General features: G+C 35.6%; 2 protein-coding genes across 8 annotated transcripts in view; both read left to right on the top strand.

The window, feature by feature from the left end:
• The first annotated feature begins 278 nt into the window (after positions 1 to 278).
• Positions 279 to 8352, top strand: LOC110831993 (regulator of telomere elongation helicase 1 homolog). Of its 3 annotated transcripts, none has more exons than XM_087340863.1 (4): positions 279 to 432; positions 2086 to 2196; positions 4523 to 4748; positions 7119 to 7473. In XM_087340863.1, the coding sequence occupies exons 2-4, from the start codon at positions 2095 to 2097 to the stop codon at positions 7181 to 7183; spliced, it is 393 nt and encodes a 130-aa protein (XP_087196989.1). In that variant the 5' UTR covers positions 279 to 432; positions 2086 to 2094; the 3' UTR covers positions 7184 to 7473. The 3 variants fall into 3 exon arrangements, with proteins under 3 accessions (XP_087196989.1, XP_087196957.1, XP_087196922.1); XM_087340831.1 differs by lacking the exons at positions 279 to 432; positions 7119 to 7473 and adding exons at positions 439 to 640; positions 7569 to 8352; XM_087340796.1 differs by lacking the exon at positions 279 to 432 and adding an exon at positions 439 to 640.
• A 712-nt stretch (positions 8353 to 9064) lies between these two features.
• Positions 9065 to 23866, top strand: part of LOC110831970 (interleukin-1 receptor-associated kinase 4) — a 33777-nt gene continuing 18975 nt past the window's right edge. The window contains exons 1-5 of one of the 5 annotated variants that reach the window (XM_022068564.2): positions 9065 to 9427; positions 9628 to 9815; positions 12115 to 12281; positions 18510 to 18870; positions 20929 to 21064. In XM_022068564.2, coding sequence (XP_021924256.1) covers positions 9649 to 9815; positions 12115 to 12281; positions 18510 to 18870; positions 20929 to 21064 — 831 coding nt within the window. In that variant the 5' untranslated portion in view covers positions 9065 to 9427; positions 9628 to 9648. The other 4 variants (XM_022068572.2, XM_022068545.2, XM_087340706.1 and 1 more) reach the window with 4 other exon arrangements.

Genomic DNA, 23866 nt, shown 5'->3' on the forward strand with positions numbered 1-23866 from the left:
TTTCTAGGAGTTGCACATTACAAATATTGGGGGGGGGGGGGGAAGCCGTTCTTTTAATGCAGCATTTCCATATGTGACTTTAATAAATGGTAACAGTGCAAAAGATTTTTCTCTTCACGATGAAATTCCCGTAAGCCACACCCGTGCTATTGCTGTTCCAGTCAACTGTGTTTTTATTTTTGCTTCGTGACCCATCAGTCTGGGGAAAACAAGGATACCAAATTGGAAGACTTGTTACTCTAAACGTTTTGTTCTTGTGTTGGTGGTACACGTTGTTCGGTGCTTCACCTGTGGCTGGTAGCACTGTCCCTTGCATGCAACTGTCAAGAAAAGTGCGGGAAGTGCGTAGAGTTTGGATTTTACAAGAAGTTTTTATTTCGTATTTTTATTAAATACAGAACCAACTGAGTTCTAGGAATATATGTGTACAAAGTAAGGTAACACGTCGTTGGCAGCATTTAGCAGCTCTTCAACACTTTCTCCATTTGTAGAATATATCGGTATATCTATATATCTGTTCTACGAAAGAACGAAGTTGAAGGGCCGCCCTCATCCTCACTCACAAGTGATAACGAGAATAATGAAAATTAACTTACTTACTTTTAAATGTGTGTTTATTACAGCTGTACTATACGGCAATGTGCGCACCAATCCTGATTAAGAGGTTTATGTAGTTGCTAGTAAGTAAAGTAAAAGTAAAGTTTGTCCCACTATACGCCATGTAGGCGTTTGGGGTGAGAGGAGGTATAGCTCCTCTCTTCCTTGACCTCGGCACTAGATGGGGGTGAGTGGTCAGCATCACGCCCCGGCCGGCTTTACCCCCGGGAAAGGACCCCGGTACCCATTGTAGAGGAGGCTGGGTGGGCCCTTGCTAGTTCTAGCATATACCATTCTGACATAACCCCCTTCCAAACCTGCCAATGAATGCAAGTTTTATACACCCACTATTCTTTTTTATTTTGTGTAGTTGAATATGCTGGAGTGTGTGTGTGTATAATGTAAACGTGGTAATAACCGATAAAACTGTTTTCAGCTCCTACGAAAATATTATGTATTAGGTTTCCTAATTACCCAATATAGTGACATCCATATAATAAAATATGAATAATATATATAAATTATAATATGTAGTGCAAATTATATATAAAAAACGGATATTTTAGTAAGTGATCCAGAAACATGTACATAACCTGAACTAACCTAACACTGATGAAAAATGTTCATATAAAGTAAACCACAGAACTGGGCCATTTCTAAACAAAACAAATTTCTGTAGGACGTTTTGAGAAATTTTTACATAAGCTAGGTTGCATTATATGTTACCATATTTATTATCTGTGGTTTCTGACAGTTTAATCTCATCATCTGAATTTCAACAAGAATTCAAGACGTCACAGAGCTCTTAAACTCCAAATTCACTGAGAAAGTGGTCAGTGCCTCACTCTGTAACTGTCATACTTTAACCCAAACTGGATAACCACCCTAACTTAATGAAAAAATTGAACCTTATGTAATGTAAACACAGAGAACATAAGTTTGTGTCTTGTTTTTCCTTTGTCTGTCAATGTCTGCAAAAATTAGAAAACAGTACCAACCAAATTAGATTATGTATAGAGATACTACATTTCATTAGGTTATGTTAACACTGTTACAGTAGTTGGGGTGGCAGGGGGACTAAGGTACAGGAGAAGGTTGAGAGCTAATTCACTGTGGGTGGTCAGATGGGCATTTTCATAGTTTTTATTATGAAGATGTGAAATTCAAAGTCGTAGTGGCAAGCTCTTGGAACACTATTTATGTAAACAGCTGTAACAGCTATACTAATTATTGTATTTGTATTATGACATGTTCGTATCCTTGGCTTGTACTGTGAAAAATCTATGACATGTTAGTGAATTATATTCTGTTATATTACATTGCCATCACTGAATACAGAATTATAGGATTGGACTAGGAAAAACTAAAGTCTGATATGTGAAGTATCACAGTAGATCAGTGCATGCAGTCAGAGCAGTTAACTGTAGTTGACCATGGTGATGCAAAAATGCTAAAAGTGAGATTGATTTTCACTGTCTCTGTTAACAGGTGCCAGCCATGCCTGAACATATGATAAATGGAATTATTGTTAACTTCCCATTTGAACCTTATAGTGTTCAATCAGTATACATGGAAAAAGTCATTGAATGTCTGAAGAAGGTATATCATCATTACACAGGAATCATTTTGTCACACAGCATTTGGTCCTATATTAAACATATTCTTACTTTTTTCTTTTTTAATTTTAGTATCTAGTTTACCTCAAGGAAACAGTTGAAAGTCACATACAAAATGTGATTCAGGTAGGAGAAAGTTGTGACAGTAGTTTAATTAAATTTGGAATAACTCTGTGGAGCAGAGTGGTTCTTGAGAAGCTGATATTTGCTCAACTGGTGAAGAAATGTCCTGCATTTTTTATAAGCTAGAGGTTTATTGTTGTAGCCGCAGATGAGATGTGGTTATTATACAAGTTTATACATGTTGAAAGGACTTTGTATTCTTTGAGTGCATTTCATGGCTCTGAATTAATAATCCTTGTAAGATTAGATATGAAAGTGTGCCAAATAATGCATTTGGAACTTAACAGTTGTAAAACTAAGATAATTTATTTTACAAATAAAATGAACATTATCAATTTTAATTACTATCTTGGTGGTTAAAATTTTGCTTACTGACTTGGTGTTGTATTTGTTAGTAAATAGCATTTTCCTTGTCATGTTGATTAGGTAATTCTTGGTCAGTAAGAGTGTTATGGTTTATATACTGCATTATATGTAATTTCTGTTTGTTAGATCCCTTGTTTTATACAATGGTTTAATAAGGTGAGTGTGAGTATGCCATTGTCACATGGAGTAAAATTTCATTGACCGACTACATTTAAGTAGACTGTATACAAAGACAATTTGGTAACTTTTTTCAGTCTTATATTTTATGTAGTTATGATTTGTTTACATTTTAAACAACTTATTCTTTGATGACAACTTAGTGCTTTATTTCTTATTAATGTTTTCAAGGACAAAGAAAATTGTCATTTTAAAATGGACATTTGCTATTTGTGTGTCTACAAGGCAGGTATGCATGCCATTTGTTGCAAATGCTGTACGCAGATTTTTGGGCATTTTAGACAGATTTTCTTTTGTGCACAATTTCTTTCTGTGGGAACATATTTAGATTGATTAATTGTTTTAGTTTGTTCTTATTTAATGTGTGTATTTGTCATAAGCTCTTTGCTGTTGGCAGATATTTCAGTAAAAGAATTTTATGACCTACTAATATGATAACATGTTTATATAACAAGTACTGTACAAATTTTGTGGGTCAGTTTTAAATAATTTATCAATTATTTCTAACTACATAGAGCAGAGTCTTTCCTAAGATTAAGTTGCTTAGCTGGTCAGCCTCCCAGCCTTATATTTAACCTGAAGATTCATTATTGTATTTGTAAGAGTGTGCCACTGGTTTATTTTCTGAGCCACATGAATCCAGCCTACACCCACCCACTATATTTACTTAACATCTATTTTAATATCATCCTCCTATGTCTAGGTTTTCTTAGGGATCTCTTCCCTTCAGACTTTGTAACCAGAATTTTGTTCTTTGTGCAGTTGTAATGTTATTTCTCATCTTCATCAAAGATAGTTCAATAAAAGTTGTATTCATATCACATGTGATCCTGTATTTAATGGTTGTTTACAGGTCACAGTTGCCTTGTTGGTATTGCTGTAGGGAATTACAATGTACCAAGATGGAGAGATCTCGTGATAATATTTATACTGAGCATTATGAAAATGCATTAATGTTGTGTTCTTTCCGAGGCTTAGATAATATGTGTTAGCCATACACCTAACCCCCAAGCTGGAGGACCACGAGAAAACTACATAATGACGAACTTAAACATTTGTACTCCTCCCCCAGTATTGTCTGGGTGATTATGTCAAGAAGAATGAGATGGGCGGGGCATGTAGTGCTCATGAATGGGACAAGAGGTGTGCACCGGGTATTGGTTGGGAAGCCTAAGGGGACTGCTGGGGAGACCTAGACGTAGATGGGAGGATAATGTCAGGTGGGATCTATGAGAGATAGGAGTTGAAGGAGATTGGATTTTGTTGGCCCAGGACAGGGTGATGAACCTTCAGGTTCAGTAAGCCATCTAGTTAGTTAGTTAGTTGTGTTCTATCGGGTTCTGGTCTTCTCCTCCTGACAATGCAGACATATATAGGTGGTTACTATTGTTTCAGAGAAACATACTGCCTCCGTCTTGAAGGTACACTACCTCAAATGTAGTGGTTGTATGTTCTCTGGAATGTTGATAACCACGTATAAGACTGGTGTCACATCCCAGAAGACCACAGTATGGTAAAAATATCATCATTCCTTAGTTTTGTTTATTTTAATTTTAAATTATATGATCAGTGCTGTTACACTTAGAATGCTGCAAAGCAAATTGAGAAGATGCTGATTAGAAAGACCAGTTGTTCAATTTCAGAGAGTGAATGGGATGTTGGAGTTGCCAACAGGCACAGGCAAAACTCTGAGCCTGTTATGTGCTTCTCTTAGCTGGCTTACCGTGAAGAAGGCCCAGCATCAGGCAGAGTCCCTAGGACTGTACAATCTTCCAGATGGCGACTTTGTGACTGGGCTGCAGAATAAACTGAGGGAGGCAGCAGGCCCTGTGAACACAGCTAGGACTGGTGCCTCATCATGGGATTCTGGTAACCTCCAATATATTCAATTGGAGATGATCATTTATAAGAACTTATGACATATAGTTTAAAATGCTCTTAATTTGTATGGTGAGGTGGAAAAGTAAAAGTTCGTAGCACAACTTCCTTCGGAGGGAAAGTAAAGCCGGCGATCCCATGTCGTAGATTTACAGCATGTAAAAGAACCTCAAGTCTTACATGTAAAAGAACCTTACGGGCATGAACAAGATGTTTTGTAAGCAAAATTTAGTAGCCATTTCTCACCCAAGTCTCTCCTGATTCACTACTAGATGGCTCTAGCAGACAAATCAGGATTGAGTAGAAATTGTGCTGAGGTAGTGGGCTTGTCACTCACTACTCATAAATGCACTCTTCAAAGGCTAAGAAACCTCCCACATGGGAGGAGGCCAAAGCTCAACATCAGGCTGTTGCGCCATAGAAACACAGAAGAGGTGAAGATATACTTCATATTAGTAACTGTAAAATTTAGTGATTAATTTCTGTGCATAATTTTCACTTATTCATATTTTGAACTTGAAATTTGCTCAACATGATTTCAAAGTTCTGCACCATTACCATATTTTTAGTTAATATATAACAATATCATATAACATTGATCATTATCATTAGTTATTGTCATCAAGCAGAAAGGTGAATATAGATTTTATGCAGCCATCATGTTCATTGTTTACAAAAAAAGAATTATATAGACTAAGGTTCCATGTTATTTTAAAGAATTGTAGAGCCCTATTTTGAATGAACTGAAAGGATTCTTACAAAAAATAACCAAATTATTACTTTTGCTACTTCCCATCATCATCACTTGTCTTATAGGACGATATCATTCCACTTTTCTTATTCCTTAAACCGTGATATTTTTAATGTCTACTAGTCTGGCTGAAGTATAACAAAAAATCTTGCTGTGTTATATATATTATTACAGAAGAATAATTTAATCGATCAGCGTTTCTAAGGCAAGGTTTTGGTTTAATGTTTTCTTGCTGTAATTGTAAATAGTTATGTACACTTTTCACGATATATTTAAAAAGATTTATTTAATATGGGAAGGATTCCTATTGTTGAACTCTCATCCAGTGTTTTGTAGGTCATTCATTTGATTTTCTGCCATTCTGAAAGAATTATTAAGCTAGGGAGTACATAGTAACAAAGAAACAGGACGATGTATGCACAGTTATTTGTGAACCACTGCACCAGTTTTTCCAAGTGTGTCACCTGCAAAAATTAAGAAACTCCATTATTTTCATATATGTTATACCGTTCTTTTATCTCAGCCATTTCATGTTATTTCATTATAGTTTGTGGCCTCAAGACATATAAATTGAAAAGAAAATCCGTGCTTTGTAAATAACTATAAAGAAAATACTGACTGCCTTCAATGTTATGTATTATATTGTTATGTCCAGTTCTTTTCTTTTGTTACTACTTCCTTCACGTCTTTCCATCTTGCACTGTTTTCTGTTTGAAAAGGAAGTTTGAAGTTTCGAAACTTGTGTACAATGAGGCGAAAGAGTTTGTAAATATTGTAATCAAGTAATTTGTACTGTACACTTTAATGCAGTAAGTAAAACTGAAAAAAATATATATATATATATATACACCTGCCAATAATGGATATGTTAGAAGACATTCTTTACTTGAAAAAGCGTCATAGTATTCTCCCCTTCGATAACTTGTTTCCTCCTCTATTCCGTGGAAATTTTGTTTAGTTTGTTGCTGTTTCTTTTCCATTGTTAATGTCAAAGCTTAGACAAGGATCTGGGTACTTTTAAGTGTGCTCGTTTTTTGTTTTGTTTGTGCATTTAACATCATGTAATATGATTTGAGGTTTTGACGGCAGTGAGTGTGAATATGGCTGCCTTCTGGGTCATAGCACTACAGCTCAAAAGACAACCGTCTTCATATTTTCATATTATTAAGAGAAATATATTTGTTTTACATTTCTTACAAGAATTGGCAAATTTTTAAGAATTGTCTTTAATGTGGAAATGCATTTTCCTGATTCTTCTGCCTGTTCCCATTTAAAATGACCTTTATCATCCTAAAATACTCAAACCGCTCATTGCTTCTCAGTTTGAATGAGAAAATATTGTTTAGTGAAGTTTCTGTCATATAGATGTTTTGTCACACACAGTTTTTGTGTGAAACATGAACTGTTGTTACTTAGGATTTAGATTATAATAAGAGGAGGTGGGGGTGATAGTTCATAGTGTTCACCACTGTTGACCTCCTAGCATTTGACGCATCAAAGCCTGCTGCTGACAATGAGAAGACATGAAGAAATTTAATTTAAAAATGGTGTTTATGACTGGGCAGCGCTTTTATGACTCTAATATGTGGAATTTATTTCTCTTTCTTTAGCGGCAGTTTCCTTTGAGACTTTGTGGCATTTCGATGGCTGTCATTTGGGTGATTGTGCTGTGTAGTCTGGTAGAAGTTTACTGACATTTCAGAGGTCCTTGCTGCCTCCATCATCAGGGTGATGAGTGGCATTAATGCATACTGTGTGTTTGTGTAATAGGACACTGATGATTGTGAATTTTCTTTGACTCAGTTATGTGCTTTTGTGAATATTGCAACTTCTGTTTGTTGTTAAATTGTGTTATTACTCTTTACAGTCCACTGTATAAAGACAAGGTAAGTTTGACATTATTATGAGGTTTATTTTATTTTGTTATGTTGTACTATTATATATTAATAGTAATTTTTATTCTAAGAGGTATTTCAGTATTATCTTAAAAATAAATACAAAATTACCCCTATGATTAACTTAACAAGTTCTAATAATTTTGTTTTATTTTAATATTGCAGTTAGACTTTCATCCATAATGGTCTTTTATGTAAAATATTTGTAAGAAGGAAAAAAGAAATTAAAATGAAGAAAGTGATAATGAGCATCGGCTTTGGCATTGTCAACCATGTTGCTGGTATCAACAGGGAACACAAGAAGTTTAGAAGTTTTTGTGCAGTCCTCTTAGCTTGCAGTATGACAAGAACAGTAATGATGAAGCCAATAATAACATGAAAGAATAAATATCCTAGATTTGTAGAAGTAACAAATATTTCTGTTGAAAATTAAGTACAATATGTTGTGAACAGGTGGACATGGATCATGATCTTCAAGTTAGTACAGTATTGACAGACGAAGAAATTGGCTAATGTATAATTCATCAATCCAAAGACGAAGGTGAATGAAATCCAATTATCGAAGTTCCAAAGATATTAGCATTCTAAGAAGACCAACCGAATGTGTTAATAAGACTTGTGAAGTACTGAAAATGTTCTTGGTAGGTTATGTGCTAATATTGTATTTCCACGATTTTAAGATGCCATAAATTGTAAGATGTACCCTTGGTTTAGTAGTGAGATTTCAGGAAATATGTGTATATTACAATAAGAATGATCAATATTTAAACTTCTGTTTATGAATACGGAATCATCATTCTTGCTGTATTTGTGTTTATTGTTCTATGGCTGGTGTTGACATGAAGATTATTCTTGCACTTTAGTCATACAATATTATAATTGTTCAATATCGATTCTTAGATATACACCAATAAACCAAAAGGAACGAGGTATATAGGAAGACCAAGAAGTCGATGGAATAATCAATTTTAATATTCTGAACTTGGACCGGGATTGATAACACCCAATCCATGTTAGACGCCATCAAACTTAAGACGCACCCCAACATCAGAAATTTAAAATGTGGAAAGAGTGCGTTTTAGAATCGATGAAATAAGATAATTCAAAACAATCTAAAGTAAGTGACGTAATTGCAGTGTTACATTATGTAATAATGTGTTCATTTATTTTCAACACATTATTGTATGTGATATGTAATATTTTAACGAATTTCGCTTATTAGAATTGCCATTTAATATATTCCAAATATTATTTAGAAACGTGAGCACAATAACAGGCGCCTACTTAAAATTAAATTAACCCATTTGTTATTCAACGCTCTAGTCATTCACCTTCGTCTTTGGATTGATGAATTATACATCAGCCAATTTCTTCGTCTGTCAATACTGTACTAACTTGAAGATCATGATCCATGTCCACCTGTTCACAACATATTGTACTTAATTTTCAACAGAAATATTTGTTACTTATACAAATTTATTAAAATACAGTATGTTCTATCTTTTAAAGGCATCAACAATGACCAATAGCATAAAGTTATTTTGGATTTTACTGAGTATTAACCGATGACTCAACAGCTGCTCTGTCTACTGCATAGTTAATACACGGCGCGAAAATATGTGGTCCATGTGGCTGTGAAACAGGAGTTTAGAGTCGACAAATATTCCTAAGTCTTTAAAACTGACGGTGCGTGATAGAGGACTGAAAAAGTTCTTAATCGAAGATCAAAGTAGTGTTTTTTCTTGAGAGGGAAATTACTCGTGACCTCAGTGGTGCACCAACCTCGCATAGAGTCAATGTCAGTTTGAAGTGGCAAGAAAGATTTTATCATCAGCGAAAAGAAGGCGTCTAGAAAGATTAAGCATTGATTTTATTTTGTAAAAATCTGTGGTAGAAGTCACAGATTATGCAAGTCAATTAAGTTGTTGCGATACTTCAGTTGTGATAATGTGTTGTGAATTCTGTAGGAATATTATAGAACATAGTATCCGTGGTGTTGGTTTAGTTGTGACAATTTATCACTGGTAAAAAAAAATTAACCTTAAATTTTACAGTGGCATTATATGCAATGAAAACGTGTTTGAAACACGGGCAGTATTAAGCATATGTTAATACAGAATGTAAAAATAGTGGCAAAGTTCCGGAGTTTATGTTTCATTTGGTAATAAATAAAAGTGGTTATGTGTTGTGTATTAAATAATTGTGTGTCTGTTTTTAAATTTAGTATAAACTATGTTGCATTACCATGGAGGTAAACACGGAACTCAGGAAACTTCCTCCATCAGCTGTTTTTGGTCTGGTACGTATCCTAGAGACTGGCAATGCATGGAAGCAGCTGATGGCCATTGCTCCACGCAGTAGGGATGAATTTGGCGATTCGTTTGTGCCAAAATACAAGGTGGAACATATGAAGTAAGTATCCATAGGCCATACAGTTCCATGAACTGAAAGTATGTTCAACAAAATTAAGCATGTGTCACAAAAAAATCTTGTATGATACAAATTGTTTTCTAACTATGCAGTGTACGTATTTGCAGAAAAGCCAACATAAATTGTGCTATATCTTCAGAATTTGCATATAACTTACCCCACACATTGTTATAAATGTAAGTTTTATAGAGATTGATTGATGTTTCTTCCAATATACCCAATTTCAGAGGCACATCAGGTTTGATTAAGTTGATGTTTGGCCAGAGGTGTCACATAGTTAAGTATAGTTATGTTGGGTCAAGAAGCCATATGAAAGCGAGAATAAGCCAAACCATTCAAAATAATGTAATCTTAACCCACGCTGAGTCTAGATTTTACTTCTATTATTAGTCCTTAATAGCAACCTGACATTGCAAGTAGTTAATATTCCTACTTTATATTTGTGGGGTTTGAATTGTATACCTTGGCCCAGAGATCATCAACCCTGGTAGGTTTCTGTAACAAGCTCGACAGTTATTTGGGACATTGTCTTGATTATTTGTTAAAGAAAGGTTGGGGGGAGTGTTTACTCTTGTGCACCTCTTAGAGCTTGCCTCCAGCACTGGGTACTTACTGAAGTCTGGGCCAAGTAATATTTACTTGTAGTATCAAATATAATGTGTAGGGAATCTGAGTGAGAAGAATTTAACAAAAATATAATAATCCCCTTCTTTTAACAACCAGTGACTGAAATGAAAGACATTGTGTGAAATAACAGTTGAGCTGAATTTGGCTGTCTTCTGGGTTGTATCACCATGTTTTCTGGTAGAAGTTTCAGTGAACTTCTACCAGACTACACAGTGCAGCAACCCAGAAGACAGCCATCTTCAGACTCACCACCATGAAACTTCAAATCCTATCACCATCAGAACTCTTTATGTATTTTATGTTTTTTTTGTAGCCCCTCTTGCAAATTCTGGGATGGTACCTTAAATTAGGCTATTTTTTATTAGTCTGTGTTTTAATTGTTAGTTCTGTTTCACTGTGACAATGTTTCATAGGTTACTGTGGTATGTATTCTGGTTACTTCAGGTAGCAAACAACTGCCTTCTGATGGTCAGATCACTTTACAATCTGTGGCTTGCTTACATGGCCAGGGTTAATCAAATCCAGGCAGGACTATAGATGAGGGTAATACCATTGAAATTACATAACTGGACAACTTCAGAGTGAATTTACGTTTATAAGTGCTTTGTACTTGGAATGAATTATGAAACTGCTTACTCACCTTCATCTAGTGCTGAGGTCAAGGTCTGCATCACTTGCATACATTTAGAGTGTGGTTAGGCACAGGGATATATTTATTTGTAGTCTGCAAGAGAGAATCAGAATCAGAATTAAGGAAGTGTTTATTCATGCACTAATTTGAGTGCTGTGAGAGCAGTAGATCCTAACTAGACTTAATTTTCCACAGTTGATCTTCATGGCAACTTTGTTGTGTTTGACTAAAATCTTAATAAAATAATTTAATATTTAACTGTTGAAATGAGAGGATTACGTGCATCCTATTCTTGGTATGAATGCTGATTCAATAATGATGAACACAAATATTTTAAAGTATAATGTAGAATAACTGCATAACCAAGTAACCAAGTGATTGGGTGGAAGAAAAAGAATTGAATACTCAACATAGGTTATGATCTTGAGCTAGTTCCATCTACCCCTGATGTTCCTTCTTTCAAGTTGTTTAGGAATTACTTTCCCATCGATCCTGTATACAAGTTCATTCCACTATAACCTTGATGTCATTATTGAAACAAAACTAGCTGCCTTGTGCAAACCACAGAAATTACTAGTTTGTAATATCTGTCATGTCATGTCCAAATGCATTTCTGAGCACTGTATTTTGAAACACTTGTAAACTTTGTCCTGCCCTCAAAGTAAGAGACCACTGTTCTCAACTGTTCAAAACAACTGATGAAATTAATCTTTATTTACATGTACAAACATATTTACTGTTTTGGAAACTAAATTAAGTGGTAACAATATTTCAAGAAAATAACAGTAAGCAGTTCAAGAATTTACATGTCTTGATTTCATTATGTATCTAATTTTTGTTTTTTACAATTGTGCTCTAGTATTTTGAAACAGTTTTAAATTATTTATTTTCAGAAGAGAGTGCTCAGGAGAATATTTGGACCTAAGAGAGAAGTAGTGGAAGGTTAAAGAAAAACTATGAGTTGCAGTGTTTGCCATGTCATACTGAAGTTTGCTGCTTTCTTTGTTTACATGTTTTTTTTAGGTTAATAGAGCAAGCTGGAGTTACACAGAGACGGCCTTGTGCAGAGATATTTCTGGAAGAGTGGGGAACAAGTGGGAGGATACGTCCAGATCTTGCATACCTGGTTCAGCTGTTGGGCAAAGCACAGTTGTTCAGAGCAGCAGATTATGTTACAGACTTATTGAAAGGTATGGCACAATGATAAATACTTTGAATAACTAACCATCGAACTAGATGGCTTAGGCAACCTGAAGGTTTATCATCAAATTAACCAAAGCCCTCACCTGGTCTCTGTCCTGGGCCAGGAAATTCCAGTCACCTTCAACTCCTGTCTCCCATAGATCCTGCCTGATATTATCCTCCCATCTACGTCTATGTCTCCTCCCTTCAGGCTCTCCAACCAATACTTGTTATACACCTCTTGCCCCATCCATATGTACCACATCTCCTGCCCATCTCATTCTTATTGACTTAATCACTCTGACAATATTGGGGCAGTAGTACAAAATACCTTGACTAAATGATGTTAATTGTCCAGTGGAAGGCCTCCAGCTGTGAGGTGACAGGAAAACCAATTTGTTTCCTATCCATTGTGACTCATAATTAAAATGATCTACACCAGTATTACACGGGTGTATGTTGGAGATCTGGTTATAGTTCATGTTTTATCAGACTTGTTATTTATGACCACCTGATTTTCATTATCAGGTAAATCATTTAATATCAGTTTTTAGATCAACTCTTCCTTTGTATTTTTTTTTATTCCTACAGAGAAGTGAATAATGATGTTCTGATTCCATTGTTATGCTGACTGAGGAAAACATGTACATCTATATAATGTATACATACAGTGGAGCTTTCACGGCAACTGAAGTTGATAAAAGATTCCCGGGTTACAAGCCGCATCAGGTGGCCAAACGGCCAATAAACCATGTCTTCTGCTAACAGATGTGTTACCCAGCAGCCTTGAGGATGAGAGCAGAGATTGTTCTCAAAACATTTACAAGAGATGATTTGAAGATTTCTGTCTTCTGGGTTGTTAATCTTCAGACTCACCACTGTGAAAACCTCGAATCTTACAAGAGATGATTTATTCACTGTTCAACCACCTGACACGGCTTGTCACCCAGGAATCTTTTATGTATTTAATGTTTGACAGTGACATTTTGTTCATTAATGGCCTGCTTCTGTTTCTTTGTTCTGCATGCTGTACTGGACAACACTGAGTATCTGTAAGGCATGCATTAATTGACCTCATTCCCTTAATGATTGTAACTTGTGTCATAATGTAGAAGTGCTGTACCTGATATTAAATTTTCAATTGCAAAAGATTTTTAGAGGGGCTTGTTTTTGTGATGATGTGATGATGCAGAGTTTCTTAGGAATATGTGTAGGGTGCTGAACAGAATGTGTGTACAACAACACATTGCAGAAAAAAACACCTTGGCTAGAACTCATGACAGTTTTGGTGGGAGGTTTCTGTTATTTGTTTTGATAATATCTTTGTTAAAACATTGCTGATCCTGTCTGTGTTCTACCATTATTAGTTTCCAAGGTACAGAAAACATCTTTATCACTACCCAAATGTGGGGCAGATTTTTAGTGTTGTGATTTTTGTTCCTAAAATCTTCATATCAAAACATGTGACATCTTCACCTCGACTCAAACCCAACCATTTTCTTGTGACTATTTTTGAAATGTCTCTTCTAAAATGAACAAGCGTGGTCTTGGCTCTGTCATTCTGTCATGCCTAGTTTCCAAGTTACATAAACATCTTTACTGGGACTCAAATCCAGGACAGAGATTTTTGTGGTTGGGCCATGTTCCTGTAATTTCCTTGGTGAAACAAACAACTTTGGTCTGGGTAATATTCTGTCAAACTTAGTTACAGAAACCATCCTTATGAGGATTCAAACCCATGACTGTTTTTTAAAAAAGTATATGCATGGAGCAACTGTGCCAAAATTATTCATACCAGTATCATGCATGGAGTGTGGTGGCAGTTATCCACTTACCAAGAATTGTTTAGTAATCAGCTATTTTCCATCAGCTCCCTCTAGAATTTTTATTGACTTCTTTATTAATTAACAGGAACTATATGGTCATAAGTTCTAAACATCAACATTATCATCGTCAGGGATTAGGCACTATTGCCTGTTCCAGCTTCAGGTTGATCTTTTCATCTTCTTTGTGGTTGACCTCAATCTGTTTTTCCACTAGGTTTGTAACTGAACACAGCTTTAGGAAGTCTTCCTTCGGGCATTCGTTCAACATGTTCTTTCCATTTTCTTCTATATTCTCCAATTTTGTCGATTGCATTAAACATATTAAGTTCTTTCCTAATGTCTTCATTTCTTGTTGTATCTAATCTAGTACATCCTTTAGTTGATCTGAAGTATTGCATTTCTGCTGTTTGGATTCTGCTCATATCTCTTTTGCCTAATGCCCATGTTTCTGATCCATAGAGCAGTGTGGGAATCGCCATCACTTTATAAAACCTAAGTTATGTGTCCTTCCGTGTTTTTCCTTTTAGGGTCTTTTTAAAAGTTCCACAGATGTGTCAGAATCTATTTAATTTTCTATGTAAATCATTGTCATAACCAAAGGTGATATCACAACCAAGGTAGGAGAAATGGGATACCTGTTCTATGATCATATTATCTATAACAATTTTTGTTCTAACTGGAAGTTTGCCTTTAATTCCATAGTTCTTGTTTTAGCTATTGAAATTTTTATATTATAGTCTTTGCAAATTTGATTAAGCTGGAAAGTAGATTTTTGGAGTTCATTTTCATTTTATTATAAAATTATTTGGTCATCTGCTAAAAGCATGGTATTTATTGAAATATTTTCATTAAGTATTATGCCTGGATTAGCTGATTTTTTCCATATTCGAATAATATCGTCAATATAAATGCGAACGGGGTTGGTGATAATCCCCATCCTTGTCTTACACCTTGGTTAGTAAAGACTTCATCATATTGAATGTTTCTTTTGTCTATTAATGTTTTTGTTCCTTGGTAAAGGCTTTGGCTGGCTTCGTTCAGTTATATGGGAAATCCACTCTCTCTCATTTTTTGCCATTATTTTTCTCTATCAACTCGATCAAATGCTTTTTCATAAATACGTATTTCTAAGTTTAATCCTCTGTGCTTTTCAGCCACTTGTTTTAAAGTGATTATGTCATCAATTTTGATGTTTATAATATTATAAACACCAAAAAACTTCTTTTATTTCTTCCATTTTGATGTGATCAGTATCCTCATTTCCTTCGCCAATATTTGCCATTAGAGGGGCATTGTTATTTATGTATTACATTGATATTTGCATTGTCTCTTTCTTCATTATTTAGTTTTCACAGGAATATATATGCTAAAGTCTGCCTACCATGTTGATCATATTCTATGTTACTAATGAATCGATCCCAAGATTCTTGGTGAGCCCTATGAATAATATTTTTTGCATTATTTCTATTGCTCTTACAGATTTATCTAGTCTCATCTGTCTTTTTTTGTAGATAATTCAGATATGCTGTCTGTTTATCTTTGATGGCTCTTTCTATATCATTATTCCAGATTTTTAAGCTTTTTGGTGTTGATGTTTTGTTCTTCATTCCTAAGGCTTCTGATGCTACCTTATGGACAATGTTTTTTATATTTTCCAATTCCTCATCTGTAGTGTTTTAGTTGTTGACTCTTTAATTAACTGGTCTGTTCTTTGTTGATAAAGATTCTTAATACTAGCTTCTTGTAAAAGATATATTTTAAATGTAAGATTTGAGGTTTTCACAGCGGTGAGTATGAAGATTTATTTCTTTGTTGGTGTTTTTTAGTTTTGATTTTCTCTATCTTGTCCATATATTAATCTTATACACAACCAAAAAATGGTCGGAGTATATATCATATCCTCTAAAAACATGGGTATCAATAACTTGCTGTAACAATTTACGATTTACAATGATATAGTCAATTACAGATCTTGATCCTCTAGCACTCCAGGTATATTTATGTATGTCTTTTTTTCTATAGAAAGTATTTATTATTTTTATATCAGTGAAAGATGTAAAATCTTTCAGTTCCTTCCCATTTCCATTTAGACAAGTTTCACCAAATGTTCCAATAACAATGGGATTGGGTTGATTGCCTACTCTGGCATTAGACCTCCAGCTAATATCATATAATCGTTTTTGTTACAGTTGTTAATGTCGGTTTTATAATTCTTCATAAAAATGTTGTCTCATCCTTCATGCCCTCTTCTGGCGCATATATATGGTGAAGTAGCCTTTGCTTATTCTCAGCCTCACACTAATAATTCTCTCATTGACATACGTATAAATCTTTAGTATATTTTTCCAGTGTTTTTTGAGCATAATAGCCACTCCATAAGTTGCTCTTTTATGTTGGGAAACTCCACTGTAAATCATCACATAATCTCCAATGTCCTTTGTACCTTTCAAGTTTCATTTTGTCTCTGTAATAATTGCTATACCTATAGACTTTTTTTTAAAGATTTTTCAACAATTCCATTTCTTATGTAGATAAACCTCAAACATTCCATGTGGCCAAATTCAATTTATCTAAATTCCAGAATGCTTGTCTTTTTTATTTCCAGGTCATATTCCATTATTTTCATCCAATGGAATTATCTTTTGAAGCTTACAAGTGGATTTTGTTCTATATGGTAAGGGTACCAACCTTATGCAAAACCCCCAACCTGGAGGACCAGGGTATCTCATTTAGTCAGACACCTACCCACTGTCCAGTTTGGGGTTTGGGAGACTCTGTCAGTAGTTAAAATACCACTGTCATAGCTCTTCTCCTTTGAAAGGGTTACAAAGTTCAAATATCTGCGAACAACAATAGCAAATCAAAATGATACTCATGAGGAAGTTAGGAGGAGATTAAATTCTGGAAATGCTTGCTACTTCTCAATTCAAAATATTTTGGCTTCCCGTCTGATTTCTAAGAACCTGAAAATTAAAGTGCAGTCAAACCTCGGTTCATGAACTTAATTCGTTCCTGAAGGTCGTTCGTAAACCAAAACTATTATCCCCATAGGAATTGATGTAAAATGGATTATTCCGTTCATGGACCCCAGATGATTGCTTATTTAAAATTTTACAACAGTACTTGTGCACAAGTTCTTAACACAAAATCAATGGAAACCATTAAATCTATCACAAAAAAGATAAACACAACACTAAGCAGATCAAATATAGACGAAAACTTAATTTAGTTTTACCGTACCTGTATGGAGGAGAGTTGAGGGCGTAAGTGGAAGGTGGTGAGGAAGTGAAATGTTATTGTTTGGAAGGGGATTCTTTTTCTTTTTTCTGTCCCTTGGCACCACTCAACTCTGCATCAGACTCACTGGGCCTCTGTCTCACTAAAAAGTTGTCCAGTGTGATTTGTTTTTGTCTACGTTTTAAAATGTTTCTAAAGTGACACATGGCATTATCATTGAAAATGTTTATGCTGCAGCTTGCTACTGCTACACGAACACCATTTTCATGTTTGACTATGATTTCTTTCTTAACATCTATCATGATATTGGTATTTTTTTTTCACTTTGCTGCTATCATTGTCTTTCTTTGGCCCATGCTGGATCATTCTTCTACGAATACTGCCGACGCTGATATTCCCAGCTTATAGCTCCACGATGTTGACGGCTTGCGTGTTCGTAACTCGAGACACAGTACGTCATCCGAGACGCTTTGTGTTCGGAAAATTTGTTTGTAAACTGAATTGTTCGTGATCCGAGGTGTTCGTGAACCGAGGTTTGACTGTATACAAAACAATAATTTTGCCTGTTGTTTTGTATGGGAGGAACACAGATTGCAGGTGTTTGAGAATATGGTGTTGAGGAGGATATTTGGGCCTAAGAGAGAAGACGATGGGGCATGGAGAAAACTGCATAATGATGAGCTTAAAAATCTGTACTGTTCCCCCAGTATTGTCACGGTGATTAAGTTGAGAAGAATGAGATGGGCGGGGCATGTAGTGCGCATGGATGGGACAAGAAGTGTGCACCAGGTATTGGTTGGGAAGCCTAAGGGGAAGAGATCACTGGGGAGACCTAGACGTAGATGGGAGGATAATCTCAGGCGGGATCTATGGGAGATAGAAATTGAAGGAGACTGGATTTCGTTGGCCCAGGACAGGGTCCGGTGGAGGGCTTTGGCTAATTCGGTGATGAACCTTCGGGTTCAGTAAGCCATCTAGTTAGTTAGTTAGTTAGTTAGTCTGTCATAGCTCTTCAGGTCATTGGTGCACACAAGCTCCCTTAGCGGCACAAAGGCTTCGTCAAAGTAGAGATACCATTGATGGAGTTCTAAATGTGGTTGTATCATCAAGGTTTGCCACAAAAGTTGTGTGAGCAGATTTCTTGATTTTAGGTGTGAATCTTATGTTTTACAGTACCACCTCTTGAGCGTCCTACTACAGGCCCAGCTGCACTAATTGATGTCTCTGAAGAAAGTATGGAGAAAAAGCTTTCCAAGCTGCCACCAGGATCTTTAGAGCTCAGAAACCATTGTTGTCAATATAACACATTTGAAATCAACAGAGCATTTGATGAGATGACTATACCTGACAACAGCTTACCATCACTTGATGGACAACATATGCAGACATTAGGTGAAGTGATGCAGGAAGGGTCTGTGGTTCCTTATGTCGAAGGGAATAGTGTTGCTATAACAAGACGTTTCAAAATACCAGAATCTGATGAACAATTAGAACAGGAGACTTTACCTGTGGACCTGTTGGAAAGATCATCAAGGTAAGAGAATGAAGTAAGACATGACAGTCAGCAAGGCATGATTACCAGATTAACTGGATGATGTTTTCTTAATATTGACCAATCAGAATCATTATTAATTTTTTTAATGTTGATGAAATATTGTAATGGACTACTTTTTATCATGACTTTGTAGGCTATTACCCATTTTCTTGGAATGGAGAGTCAACACCCTCCTTCTCTGTCTCTTTAATAGCCATGTTAATATTATAATCAGATCTGTGCCAAGGTTTTCCAAATGCCTTTTTTGTCAAGTTTTCTGACCAGCATTGAATGCATCATATAAGACTGCTGACATATGTGCATTATCTGTTTCATTCTGTTCAATTTTGCCTAATTATATTTAGTGAGGAGGACACATATGAGCATTTCCATTTTGTGTTATCTTTATGTTATACAGTTCTGCACAGTAACTGTTACACTCTTACTTGAAAATATCATTCTTTATTTAATGCCGCAGTGGGTATTCAAACTGATGATCTTGGGTTAAACATGCCAGCAGACTGTCATCAAAGGAGTCTCAACGTCCAGGGCATGATTTTTTGGGATAAGGTGTCTGAGATGGCTGGGATTCTCTGCTGCTCATCATAAACTTTATTATTTAAATAGACACAAAAAGGAGTCAAGAGGAGTAAGATCAGGTTGTCTTGCAGGCCAGTGTATGGGTCTGCCCCTACCCATTCATATCAGATATGTTTCATTTGGATGATTTTGAACATTGACTAGCCAATGCGGTATAACCGTGTTATATTCACACCACATATGAAACCTTGTTCACAGTGGTATTGTTTCTAAGAACAGAGGAAGGTCTTTCTGGAGAAACTGTAGATTCCAATTTCAATATTGATACCCTCTAAGAAGTGTGGTCAAATCACATGATCTCCCAAGATCCTACACCACACATTAACACCCTGGTTTATCTGAAATACTGTCTTTTATACCCACTGGGGTAATCAAAACCTGAGTACTGCAGGTTATGTCAGTTAACAGTGCCACTGTTATGAAATCACTAATCTGCAAAAAAGTAGTAGTGAAAGGAACACAGTATTTGCAGACAGTTAACTCAGTAACCACTGGAAGTATACTATTCAATTTCTGAAGAGTGACCCATACAGTTCTTGATACATCTGAAGTTGGTAAGGGTGAAACTTGTTCTTAAAAATTTTAATGACAGAGAACTGACTGATATCCACCTGTTGAGTGGTTAATGTGGTGCTCGTGAAGGTTTTGAGGAACTGTGTCCAACACATTTTCTTTGACGGCACTTGTAACTTGAGCTACTTTTCTGCCATTTTCTATGTTAATCATCCCAGTGTATTGCAGTTCTTTCAACTCAAGAAAATGTAGTCACACTAGGAAGCCTCAGCACACTAATAATAAAGAATTGAATTGAATTGAATTATTGCTGGAAAATGCATTGCACTTTGCTAGCATTTTGGTTCTCACCATAAGGTAGTAGCATATCAGGGTATTCATTGTTGGATATGATTATGAATAAAGCGTTCCAGTCAGTCATTCTTCTTTTTGTAGTTCAATAACATTGAGCATCCAGATAATCAAGAAAACAAATAGGCTGTACAGTAGTCTTATGGGCAGTAATAATGGAGGGAAATAGCACATTTCCATTGCTCTTTACTCTACTCTTAATTCTTTCATGAATAAGTTTTGGTTTATTACTATCCAACCCAAGTATTGTCTCACAAGTCTGCCATGTTATTACGGACGTAGGAAATTTAAAAGTAGTGGCCTCCAGTGTTCATTCCAAGGTTCATAAGAATTGGGAAATTGATTTAAAAGTTGGGAAACAGGGGAACATACTGACACACATGCAGACGTGACAATCTCATAAGCTTACTTTTCCCTTGAGGAAGGAAAGGAGGCTAAACATGTAAAAATGTCAACAATCTGTGGTTTCAGTGATCACATAATGGAATGAAAGTGTTATTTTGTTTGACTATATGTGTCATAAACCTCATTCCAGAAGATCAAGAATGCTAGAACATTTCCATAATTGATGTTCATGCATTTGTGTTCTTGTAGGAACACCTGTCTACATCAGGATACATTATTACCACATGTGCAATACTTTGAGCTAGAATGTTTTACAAACTATTTTAATGAGTTATCACTAGCCAGTAATGGAGGAAGGAAACTTGGTGCAGGGGCATTTGGTTCTGTAAGTATTATTTATTGTGTAACTGGTATTTTTGCTTGCTTTAGGTATGTATGTGTTTGTTGCATGTGTATATTTTCACCCTTTTTTCTCACCACACTTATTCCCATGTGACCACTTTCATGTGACTGAAGATGATATTATTCTTAGCATTTACAATGAGGCACTCAAACCTCCTTCGATTTATAATTAATTATGAAACAATTATTCCATTAGACATGGGGTTTACACATGTGGCCCACCAACGTCTTTTACGTAACCTTTGTATAGTTCTGTAGTATTTTATCTGTATGTTATGAAATAATTGCCACCTAAATTAGAATTTGTTATTGTATGTATATATTTGTGCTTTATTTAACCTTTATTAATTGTGTGTTCCTGCTTTCACACAATCCAGCTGGCTGTGTGCTGAAGTATTAAACCCTGTATTTAAATTTCTGCTGGCATTTTCATAGTTCTGGTTTTTAAATTCTTTATACCCATACAAAAAATGTTAACAAAACTGATCATAGTTTGGACTATATAGACTTGTTGGTTAATGAGTTATGAATTAAAAAGGATGTGGAAGGAAGTGCTTATGAACTAATTTAAGGTATTATCCCAGCAACCAGCATGAACAATTTTTATTAAGATAGCCAATCTCTGGGATGAGATTTGAGTCCAAGACCTTCTGAGTGTGAAGAAAGAATGTTAGTGACAGCTGCAATGTTTGGTTGAGAAAATAATTTAATAAAATTTTAACCTGTTTGCAATGGTAGTTTGTGGCATTTTTAATGAATTGTTGTAATTTATACCAGAGTAGCCCGAAAGTCAATTAGGAATGGGTGAGTGCAGTACCACGTCTTGAGATTTCTTGAACCCCTGCTTTAGACCGAGTCTTTTGGGATAATTTGGACCTAACATTGGGTTAAGGTATGAGGTATTAGACTCTTGGCCTAGGTGTATTTTACAGTAAACAAATAATACAACAAATAATTTCCACTTGATGATGATGATGATGATAATAATAATAATAAAAACAGTACACGAATCTCAGTCATATTTCCAGTGCACATAGTCAGGAACACTCTTTGGAAACCTAATTGTGACTCACTCATGGTTCACTCTTTGTTTCTGTTTGATCTTTCTTTGTGTCTTAGCTTAGCAGGCCCTCATCCTCCTGAGGCAGAGATTTAAACCAACAATAGAACCAAGTCCTGAACAACATTAAATTAAGCAAAAAGAGACAAACATTCTCTAAAGACAAAATTTAACTTTTTCTCTACCCAACTCCTTGAGAGCAGAGAATGGTTCCTCATGAAAGTGTATTACTTAAACTAGACAGAGACCAGGTGATGAATGACTGGGGAAGCAAATTTGACTATAAAAGAGATTATCGCAGCCTACTTCTGTCTCTCCTCACTCTTACAAAGCAGGGAACTGGAAAAGGTACAGAGAAATTCTTATCACAACTGCAGTGAACCTTAGCATTGAAAATATTGCATGACTTACAGGGACTATACCACAGGCATAAACTCCATTCATGCAAGCAGCTTAAGATGTTTGGCAAGTCTTCTTAGACAGGTGATTGCCCCATTGCTGAGGCAATAAATTAAAAACTGATGTGAATTGAATTACTAAAAATTCTGTGACATCCATTGGGATCCATTTGCTGATTTTCTAGTTGCTAAATTAAACCCAAAGCTAGCTGAGAAAAGTTGAACAATCCCAGTTTATATGTTCATCACTCATGTTGGTATACCGGTATCACAGTACATCATTGACACTCTAATGTCTGCCTCAGACATTGAACTGGTACTTGAAATGTGCCATGTAATATATTTGTGTAAGAAATTGGGACATGCCATGACATTTAAATTTAAGCAGATGGAATATGGAAATAAATTAAAAGCATAAAATTCTTCCTTAAGATTCATGTCTGCATCCATGATGTATGAACAGTCTTGTGTAATATTTGGTACTGCATGAGTTTGCAACATTTACACTGACATTGGTTAATCTATTTGCACTGGTTAGTTTGGGGTTATACTGCAATGTGGCCTTTCTGCTGTGCACTTTTATTTCATTGGTTGCTGTGATTTGTGGTAAGTCAGCATTTTTGATGAGAGTAAATGATATGCTTCTTTGTGATGGTTGTACATAACCCAGTGTTGTATATGGTTCCCTTTGTGTTGGACATGCACTACAACATTGAGTCTTTTTGTGTTAATCTTATATAAAGCATGTCAGGGAAAATTTAATACATAGTTTCCTGTCGCACTAGTTCCTCATCTTGTCAATAATGTAAGAATAACTGGCTTTTTGGTTTTCACAGCAATAAGTATGAAGATGGTTATCTTTTGGGTTCTAGCACTGTGTAGTCTGGTAGAATTTTACCAACATTTCAGAGGTCCTTGCTGCCTCTGTCATCACCCTTATAATGGAGGCAGCAAGGACTTCTGAAACATTGGTGAACTTCTGCCAGACTACACAACACTACAACCCAGGAGGCAGCCATCTTCATAATCTTTGAGTATTAACAGAAGAGAAGTATGACAGCATTGGCTTTAACAATCTTCTAAAGCACTTTTCACAAGAAACAGTGGTATCAAATGGGATTGTAGTGAGAATTTATATAAAATTATTGAAACAGCAGGCTCACAATGCTACAATTGTGAACTCTTCGCAACCACATGATTCAGTAGGCAGCCTTAATGCCTGTAACGGATATATTCATTTAGTTCATGATGGCCAACTTTATCTTCAATTGACACTTATTTCAGATGAGGTTTGGCTTTGTATTAGTGAATACATGAACACAAAAAA

Source organism: Zootermopsis nevadensis, unplaced genomic scaffold (assembly GCF_977971745.1).
Source record: "Zootermopsis nevadensis isolate Lab colony 2312 unplaced genomic scaffold, Znev_1.0 Znev_ptg000001l, whole genome shotgun sequence".
NCBI classification, from domain to species: domain Eukaryota; kingdom Metazoa; phylum Arthropoda; class Insecta; order Blattodea; family Termopsidae; genus Zootermopsis; species Zootermopsis nevadensis.